This window comes from Mesitornis unicolor, unplaced genomic scaffold (genome assembly GCF_000695765.1).
Source record: "Mesitornis unicolor isolate BGI_N332 unplaced genomic scaffold, ASM69576v1 scaffold14806, whole genome shotgun sequence".
Taxonomy (NCBI): Eukaryota; Metazoa; Chordata; class Aves; order Mesitornithiformes; family Mesitornithidae; genus Mesitornis; species Mesitornis unicolor.
In genome coordinates, this window is record NW_010191817.1 from 56550 (window position 1) to 66754 (window position 10205).

Below are 10205 nucleotides of genomic sequence, written 5' to 3' on the forward strand. Positions count from 1 at the left end.
GGGCTGCCCACTGAGGGCACTGGGTTCATATGATCATAGACTGTTTAAAGTTGGAAGGGACCCATGAGGATCACTGAGTCCATCTCCGTGCTCCTTGCAGGACTACCTATAATATGTCTTAGAGTGTTGTCCAGCCACTCAACGGTTGCCCAACACCTGGTTGCCCAGGGGCTACACCAAGTGGCCCAGTGAGGGCAGTGAGTTGTCCAGGGCAGGAACTAGGCAGCCGTGTGAGGGTATTTTCTTGCTCAGGGGTGTCACTGTGTTGCCCATCTAGAGCTGCATCGCATTGCCATGGCACCTGTAGGGAGTCACCTGAGGCAGAACTCGGTCACCCAGCAACCTATTCCGTGGCACTGGGCATGCAGCCTACACCGTGGCACTGGGAATGCTGCGGTGCCTGGTGATGCTGCCACCCAGCCTGACAGCACAGCAGGGAGTAGCAGCCCCCTGGGCCAAACCCTACACCCAGGCAGCTAAGGGTGAGTACATACTTTAACTGGGAGGAGGACAAAAAAAGCAGGTGTTTCTCCTAACCCCCACCCCCAGTATCTTCTATATAATGCAAAAGTACCCAGACTAGGCAGTTGGGGGCTCCCATTGTGTGTCTGTGTTCAGGGGTGCCAGAAAATGTCACCCTGGGATGGCTTATCCCAAGAGGCACACAGGGGCATTTATTTCAGCTGGAAATAAAGGGAAATGTCACCCTGGTACATTCCCAAGGGTTTTCCCTCCCTTTCTTAAATGTGGTCTGACAGCATCTGAAAGGGAATAATTTATTTGCAGGGGTGGGAGCCAGGAAAGCCATCTCCCCCGCTCTGAATGCTGTTTCTCAGGTATAAATAAGTGGCGCGGAGCTGGGGAAAGTGCAGTCGTTCATCCCCAGCTGGGACAGAAGGGCTGAAGCGACTGGTTTGTGGGAACCGGCATGCAGAGTGGTTTTTGTTGGACCTGAGCACAGACATTTTGTCCTCGGTGCTGCCAAACTGGCTCGGAGGGTCGTGTTTGCGCAAGTTCTTTTGCTAAATTTGAGGGTGTGAGTTTCCTGCTGCCTGTCCTGCAGCCTCTTGGGCCAGGCTGGATCCAGGGCAAGACTCAGTGCCCACAGCTGTGCCACTCCAGTCAGGTACTGGGGCAGCCTGTGCCAGTACCGCCAAAATTGGGCAAGGCTTGAAAATGCAGTCCTCAAAGTTCAATGATTTCTCAGCCGCGGGCTGTGCACTTTTCCCCTCTGCCTCCTCCCTATTTTACTCCCTTTTACCCTAGCTAAAGGACCTGTTATTATCCTCTATTTGCTGTTCATTGATTTAATAGCTGCATTTTGAGACACTGTTCATCTAAATGTATTTAGTGAATTTAGTGAATGCAATGCCATTACAGACACTGGTTATGCAAAAAGTCTTTTAGGTCATTAACTATAGCTGGATGTTGGAAAACCTGTGGTTTAATGAGTTATGTTGTCTGCTCATCACCTGGTGTAAACGGGCAGGGCCCAAGGTGGCCCAGGAGGAGCAATTAAACCTCTAGTCATGAGCTTGCTTGGGTGAATGCTTCGTTCTAGAATAAAAGCCAGTTTACTTCATGCAGACATCCAATTTTTAAAGGAATAAAGTTGATTTCATACTGTAACAAATGGGATTCAGCACATGCTTTGTGTCAAACCCCACTCCCATCCAGGGATTTTACTGTAGCTTTGTACCAAGTACAACATACCCTCCTCAGTGTCATCAGATCAGGTGTGTTAGGTACTTTTGGTGGCCCTCTTCATTATATTTCTGATAACAATTGACTGATAACCTCTGTCTGCAAAGAGCGATAGCACCCGCAGTGCTGTATGTAGTTTTCGGCTGTGAAATCTTCCTGTGTGGCCATTCCTCCTAGGGTTACTGCAAGGCTGGTGCTTAAAAACCACTCTGAAAAGATTCTGTGGTATATCTCCTTTCCAAGCACATTTATTTTACATCGGGAGAGCCATAGAGGCTGAAATGGGAGGGTGTGAATGTTTCAAATGTAGATATAGTCTTGCTCTCCAGCAGACTCCTCACTTGAGCATATATTGTAGGTGAAGATAGAGGTGATGAGGATGAAGTCCGTCACCCACAGATCGCGCTGGGTTGGTGGCAGCTGTGTGTCCAAAGCTATCAGGGCTGGTAGTGGAACTTTTAAAGAGAAAATTACATCTGGTGTAGTATAAGCTCAGCAGATACGCCGGCCAAGAGAAACAAATGAACAGCAAAGAATGAGCAACTACAGTTTCACTGGATTGACAGATTTAAGGAGAATGAAGGCATAATATCTGTCATTCTCCTTAGCACCCATGATTTGTTTTTCTCCTCATTTCAAGACATGACGCTAGATACTAGTAACAAAGTCAAATCCTTATATATACAAATGCTTGGGATGCTGTCAGAAGGGGTTTGCTTTCAAGGGTTTTAAGCCTGTATGGATGCTATATGCATCAGTGTTTGTGTTATGTGTTGCATGTGGTGGTGTAAGAAGTTGCATGTGTTGTAAGTGCAAGATCTTAACTGAGTGCGGTTGTCTTCTTCTGTCTCCTCCTCTGTGCAGGACACGTACCTGAATAGCAGTGCTGAAAAATGGAGCTCGTCAGCTCTCCCTTAACGGCAATGTACACCCATCCAAGATCAACACCCTCCAAGTTTCTGCCTGCCATCAGCACCATGGCTTCGAGCTATAAGAACCGTTTTCCTTACTACCCCTTGCCTGAGAGCTTCAGCCTCCCCTGGATGCCCAATACTTACTATAAAACAGCTGCCATCAACCCAACTTTGCGTCCCCTTTCCACGCAGTCCCAGGGATTAACCTCAAGCAAGACGGTTCCTTTGGTTCCCAACAGAACAACCCTCTTCACCTGGTACACCACTGACGACTGGAACAGGTCCAACCTGACCAACTGCAAAGAGTTGGAGAGCTCCCGGCGCAACGCCGAGTGTCTGAGAACCGACAACTGCCACATGATTCAGGATACCTATCAGCAGGGAAGGAAAATCCAAGCACAAAGCACCAAAGACCTGGGAAAACGTGTTAATGACATTGAGTTTTGGAAAGCGGAACTCTGCCATGAGCTGGATGCAATGATTGGGGAGACCAATGCACTCACAGATGTGAAGAAACGACTGGAGAGAACCTTGGCTGAGACGGAGGCCCCTCTCCAGGTAAGTGACCTGTCCAGGGGGCTGTAAGCTGTGGCCTACAGCTGAAACATCTGCAGCCATTCAAACACCTAATTAAGTTTCATTGCAGCCCTGTAATGTCTAGAAAGCTTTAATTAAGAGACCATTAGTTAAGTTAGTGATAAACAAATCCCTTGCCATCTGCTGCAGCCCCCATCAGCACATGCTGAGCACATCAGAACAGTATTTGCTTAACCAAATATTTTGATAAGCAGTATTTCCAAAATCCTGGTTTGGGAGACAAAAGCCCACGTCTTACTGCGAGGCCCTGGTGAGCTCAGCATCAAGGCTGACACAGGTCCTCACATTCAGCTGCGGTAGTACCAGGAACATGTGTGCTCCCTCAAGTTGATTTAATGCCGATGTTGCAGCTCACCTGCTTGTTGTCAGCTAAACCAGCTGCCCTGGGCACTTTTTTCCGCTTCTGTCAACTCTGTGCCCACCTACAATTTATTTTCTTAAATTACTTGAGATGGAGACCATCTCTGTAGGCACCCCAGGCCCTGCAGCCAGCAGCAATGGCTTGTCCCCAACAGGTTGCGCAGGAGTGCTTGCTTCACCGGGAGAAGAGGATGGGCATTGACCTGGTCCATGATGACGTGGAGAAACAGCTCTTCACTGTAAGTTTGGCAACTCAGGTCATGTGTTAAAGCTATTTTTACCTAAACTGCCCCAAATGGGTTTTGCAGCCTTGTTCCCTAACTGGCTCCTTCATACTAGTGAGGTGCTAAACTCTTCAAACCCCCGAAACCTGCAAGGCCAGGGGACGGCATTGCCCCTGCAACAGCATGCCGATGCTGTGTGGGTAAGACTTGCCCTTACAGATGGAGGAATAGCCAAAAATCAGCTGTCTGTGTAACGTATCAGGGGCCTCTGTCCCTCTTCAAGCAGTTTGTGAGACTGTGCTGCCTTTCAGAGCCCCGTTGGAACAGTATCTATACGTATCTGTACCACACACGTATGTGTAGCTATATAACATACGTATAGCTATATATATATCACAGATATGGAGAAGGCAGCATGTGCCCGACAGCTTGTCTGGTTTCCCCAACTATATTAGTTGGTCTAATAAAAGATATTACATCTCCCCCCAGCTTTGCTTTGCTCAGAGCAGTGTGGCCGCAGCAGAACTGCTGCTGTGCGCGCTCCGGCAATGCATTTTATAGAAATCATAAAAACGTGCACTCCTGCCTGCCTTTGTATAGTCTGCTTTAAATAATGAATTAAAAGCAAACATGACAGAGTTGGCACAGGAGATGGGATCCTAATGCAGGGTACAGTGAAATACAATCGCTGCAAAGGCATCGCGAAACTGGGAAGGAAATTGCAGCCCCTGGGACTGTGAAACCGCTGCTCTGTTAGAAGATTTTTTCTTATGAGTCAGACCCTAAAAAATTAAAAGATTAGTTTAAAGGTCATGAGATTTTAGAAAAATCATCAGAGCTGGTATCTCCATAATGGCATTTTGGATTTTAAGTGTCTGGGACACATTTAGACCATGCTTTTCATGTTGAAGCCCAGAGAGCTGAGAGCAACACGCGCCTTCCTCTGATGGAGCTGAATGTTAGAAATGACTGGGGATTTACACCAAAGCAAAGCCTGTTTCCTCTTATCCCATATGTATGGGATTTCTCCTGGGGAACAGAAACATTCTGAGAGCCAAAAGGGCAGATGCTGGTTGGGGATGGGGATGTGTAGCACTGCAGGGCAGAAGGACAAGCGGGCAAGTTCCTGCTGTGCATGGGGCTGGAGAGGTTTGAGGGGATGCGAATGACCATGACAACTGAGTATGGACACTGATGGGGCCGTGCTTTGCCTTTGCCCAGGAAATGGATGTCATCAGGTCCTGCCAGGAGAGGATGCAGTCACACCTGGAGAAGGCGAAAGCCCAGCTAGTGTAAGGAGCCCCTTACCTCATGCTGCAGGGCTGACGTGCATCTGCAGTTGTAGTGTGACCCCCCCAGCACACCCCTACCTCTACCCACACCCCACAGGGGTAAAACCTGTGCATGCTCCATGGATAGCAGGCAGTGATGCTCGTGGGAGCACGCAGCTGCGCAAGAGGGAGATGTGGGGAAGAGGGATGTTGGGGAGGAAACTATTCCACCCGCACATCCCAGTGACGGCTGCTGGTTGTGTGCTGCAGGTCCAGCAGGGCAGCCCAGCACGAGCTAGAGAAGGACCTAGCTGATGAGCAGATGGCCCACCGCATTGATGACAAGTGCCACCACCTGAGGAACACCTCCGATGGCATCAGCTACTACCGAGGGGTGGAGCGGGTCGACGCCACGTGAGTGCACATCGGGGATGAGCCACCCCTGGGATGCAGGGTACCTGTCCCTGGCAGGGGGGGGTTGTCCCCACCCACAGTATAGACACGTGCCACTGATGGTACATCCATCCTGCCTGGGGACACCTGCCTTGGAGGGCTGTTTGTCTCTGCTCACCGTAATGGGAGCACAGCCCTCTGGATGCTGAACTTCTAGAGGGTGAAAGCGAGTCCCACTTAACTAAACATTATATATGGTTTCAGAGATCAGCCCGAAAATGAATTCAGTTCAGCACCTCTGCACAGCTCGTTAAGTTTATGCATATTTTCAGAGATGTGTCAGTGCACGCCTGGCTGCTCTTCATTGACGTAAAGTCTGGGGGGTTCACCCCTGCGTGGAGAGGTCCTGGCAGGGAGCCGAAGGGACACAGAAGATAAAGACATAGCGTGGTCCTAGGATGGAGTTCAGTTGCTTTTGGGTGCCAGGAATTCAGCTTTGGCTCTGCAGGAAATGAATGGTGACCTAAAGCAGCACTCGCAGAGATGTGCCCTAAGTGGCAAAGGGCTGAGGAAATAAATCTGGCTCATACAGTGTGTGCAGTTTATGGGGAGGCATAGATTGAGTCACTTTTTTAAATGTTTGAACTGTTATTCACAGTAGAGCTCAGAGATATTTAGACAGGCAAACAAGTTGCAAAGGATTGATGCTAAAATTCAGAGAGGGGGTAAAATGTGCCAAGGATCAGCATGTTTTAAACGGAGCTTATGTGGTATTTAAGTCTTTTGTTGACCTTTTTCTGGACTAGTGCACAGGCGTGGACTTCATCCTGACTGCACAGACAGGGAATTGAATATTATCTAATGCTTGTTCAGTTGAGTATGAAACTGAGATAAGTGATGAGCAAAATGAATTGACTGCAATCTGCCCGTTGTTGTGAGGCTGTGAATCACTTGGCATTTCAATGCCTCGAACACATAAATATGAGCTCTGATTAAAATCTCTATTTTTCTGAGGAAATCTTTGGTTTGTTTGTGCTTTCCTAAGTATCACAGTTGTCTTCATGAACATGTCATCATTTGATAAGGATTATTGAGCAAATGATATCCAGATGTTTTGCTTTCATGTAGTCAAATTCAGAGCGTAGATTTAACCTACACTGAATCCACACTGCTCCCTGGCAGGGTCTGTGCCTGCCCGTGTCCAGCTCCAGCAGCCTCAGCTCACTAGGGGTCTCTCTTTCCTCCCTGCAGGATCTCAGTGCCAGTCATGGGCCAAGTTCACAGATGGCAACATCCTTTCCTCCCAGAGTGAACGGGCGGCCTCGGCCAAGGAGCAGAACAACATCGAAAACCTGCTGGTGGTGACAGCCAACGAGATGTGGCACCAGTTCAACAAGGTCAACGTCGCCTTCATCAACCGCATCGCCGAGGCAGATGACACCAAGAACAAGATCCAGACCCACCTGGCCAAGGTAGACTGCACTCCTCCCTTTTGGGGTGACACCTCCCAAGCAGGGCCCTCAAAGGTCTTATGGAAAGCTTCCTGAAAAGTGCTCAACACAACACTGATTAACAGAGCGGAGATTGGGCTTGCAGTGCTGTGGGCTAAGACCACCGTCTTAAACAAGGATCCATTTAAAACCTCTCTGTTAGTTGCTATTGATGGATGATCAGTTCCTGCAGGCAGTGATTTTGGGAAGGTGGTAATTCAATAGATCCATCACTGCTCCAAAACCTCCTCTGATGTGACAGCAATGGCAAAGAGAGGCCTTCCCTGCAGAGAAATCACTGCTGGATCTGTGCCTCGATACGTGGCGGTGTGACAGCGGTCTGAGCCCAGGCTCTGCGTGTTGAACTTGTTTTGTTCTGCAGACAGGCAGGAGAAAAGGGTAATGATGTGATCACTTGAGAATATATTTTTAAATTTTTGCATGTGTTTCTTTTTCATGCCAGACACTGCAGGAAATCTTCCAGATCGAGATGAACATAGCAGCCATCCAAAATGCCATTAGGGACAAAGAGGTTCTGTTAAAAGGGCTCAGACCCGGCTGGATGAGCGCACGCGGAGACCAAACATGGAGCTGTGCCGGGACACTGTCCAGCTCCAGTATGGCTGGGCTGGTGGGGTCCTTGAGGAGTCACTGGTGGTAGCACTCACAGCATCACCTGATGACAAAATTAATCATGTTTATTTTTCTAAATAGTCCTTCCAGAGATGCGCTGATATAATCAAAAGCAATGAGTGTGTACCCCAGCCTTCGGGTGCTGGGAGAGCTCTGCACCCATGGGAGAGGCTGTACACAGTCATGGGTACAGATCCTAGAAGCATGGAATTGTTTAGGTCAGAAAAGACCTTTAAGATCAAGAATTTAACCATTAACCTAACACTGCCAAGTCAACCACTGAACCAAGTCCCTAAGTGTCACACCTGATGCCACCCTGCAAGAGGGAGGATTTACCTGCTTGGGTAAGGATTTACCTGCCTGCATCCCAATGGTTGGATATGCCCAATTTTGAAGGAACAGTCCTTTGCTCACATGGAGAGCGATGAGCTCCTTCCTTTTGGGTAACTGCAAGACAGGGTGCACCATATGGAGAAGTAGTAAGGGCTGTCCTCCTCTCTGGGGACACTGAGAGCCCTTTCAAGGACACAGCGAGGCTCCCCAGACCTCACCCCTCCTCCTGGTAGCTCTCTGGGCATGACTCCATGTGAAGCCTTTTAAAAGCAATTTAAACCCAGCCCCACAGCCTGTTTAGCATCTCTCACGCTGTTGTTTTTTCCATCCTTCTCTCATTTCCCATTCACTTCCAGTCTCTTCCAGTTGTCCCATTTTGTTGCATGTGCACCCATGGGTGTGGGGATGACCTGGGCAAAGGGAATTCCAGGGGGATGAACCAATAAACACACAAAACCAGACAGGAACAGAAAATCATGGCTGCTCATCCCTCTTCTCAGTGGCACAAGCTGCTCTGGGAGAGACGGCTTTGCCGAAGCCTCAGAGTGGACCTAACCCTGTCTCCCTGCTGGGGTCTGGAGGGGCTCTGTCCTCAGCTTCCCCATACATTGGGGTCCAAATTAGTCTGGGAACATTGAAGGGACAAATCCCGCACCCAAGGAACCTGTCAGCAATGCTCTGCTAGAAATCACCCCCATGACGGGCCTGTTAACAGGGGTTTCTTGCTGTTTTGCAGCCTTGTCAATGAGGTCCACCAAATCCAGGAGATGCTCCAGAGCCTGTATGAGCGGCTGAGGGATGCCAAGGACACCCTGCAAACGCTGGTTGGTGCCAAGGCGGTCCTGGAGCACGACCTGGCGGTCAAAGCCAACTCGCTCTTCATCGACCAGGAGAAGTGCATGGGGATGCGCAAGAACTTCCCCAGCACCGTGCGCCTGTTGGGCTACGTTTAGGCTGGGCTCAGCTCAGCTCAGGGTGTCTGCTGCAGGAGGCATTCACAGTTTTGCTAAAGATGCTTTGAAAATACACAATTAGGCTTTCACTTCCTGAGGAAAGCCCTGAGCCAAAATAAAATGATTATTTTCTGTGTTAACATGGTCTACCAGGATCTTTTTTTCTTGGGTTTTTTTTTCTGTGTGCTTTGTTTGTTTGCTTGTTTGTTTGTTTTTCTCTTTCCACTGCTTTTTCACGGCATGCCAGAAAGTAGCTGAAAATATCCTCTATGCGACTAAGAGTAAATCCACCTACGGGGATTCATTCCTACCCTTTCAGTCTGTGATTTTAGGAAAAAAACCGTTGTGTTTTCCTCCTTTTGAGTCTGTCTGATATGGAAAAAGCACAAGGGGAAGTGAAGTTAGTTTTCACAGTAACTAGCTGTTGACATCCATAATGTATTTTTATTGGTGCAGCAGAAGAAACACAAACTATCCCTTAAAATGTTGCAATATGTTCTGTTCCTAAATAGAAAAACTTGCATTTTAAGCTGATTTCTAATGATAAATTTTCTTGCTTTTGAAAAATTTTAAATGTCATCTAAAATGTCAGTGCTGGAGTCTTCAAATGAGGAAGTGCTTTTGACTAGCTAATTGAAGAAAATGCTGTGGTTTTAATTTTAGTGAGTATGGATTGGTTCCTAATTTAACTTCTTGCATGTAGTATGTTGGTGAAAGCACCAAAGCACTTTGAAGATGAAGAAAGATGAATCTGTCCTTAAGTCAGCCCCCCCTGCTGCCATGGTGCCTGCTCTCTTGCTGTAAATCAGACCTATTTTACCAAGGATTTGGATTTTCAGAGGGGTAAGTCTTTAATCAGTGTCAAAGTCACTTTGCAAATTGTCTCCTTAGGCTCACGTGTCATGTAGACACTCTTGAATCTGCCAACATAAGCAGAGTTGAGCTCAGCCTAAAGCCTGCAGGCACCAGCAATCCCGAAGGAGCAGAAGCTCAAGTCCCTTCTCCTCCCTTGGGTCCCCAGGGATAGACCTCCTGCCCCAGTGTGGGGGCTCGGGGCAGCTGGGAGCATCTCAGCATCCCCTGGTGACTCTGTCTCACAGCACACGTCTGAACAGACCTGCCTGCCCTCCCCGCTCACCCAGGGCAGCCCTGAGAGCCGAAATCTGCACCGAGGTCCTGCGCCGGCCTCAGCATCCCGCCAGGGGCTCTCTTCACAGCAGCAGCCCTAAACGGGAAGCAATTTTTTTACTATTTTTTTTTTTACTAGCACTTTTGTCTCACAGAGACTAAAAATAGGTTTCCTCTTGTGTATCTTGGAACCAGAGTCCTTCAA

At 48.4% G+C, this 10205-nt stretch overlaps 1 protein-coding gene across 1 annotated transcript; it reads left to right on the forward strand.

Annotated features, from left to right (window-relative positions):
- Positions 1 to 2597: 2597 nt before the first annotated feature.
- On the forward strand, positions 2598 to 8894 carry TEKT3 (tektin 3; the record flags this gene model as incomplete). The annotated part of the gene is given in 9 exon segments (XM_010186874.1): positions 2598 to 3176; positions 3731 to 3814; positions 5021 to 5091; positions 5341 to 5484; positions 6509 to 6518; positions 6723 to 6935; positions 7417 to 7495; positions 7498 to 7570; positions 8656 to 8894. Coding segments are annotated over 9 exon segments (1492 nt in total), but the record flags the coding sequence as incomplete, so codon positions are not given.
- Between the last annotated feature and the right edge of the window lie 1311 nt (positions 8895 to 10205).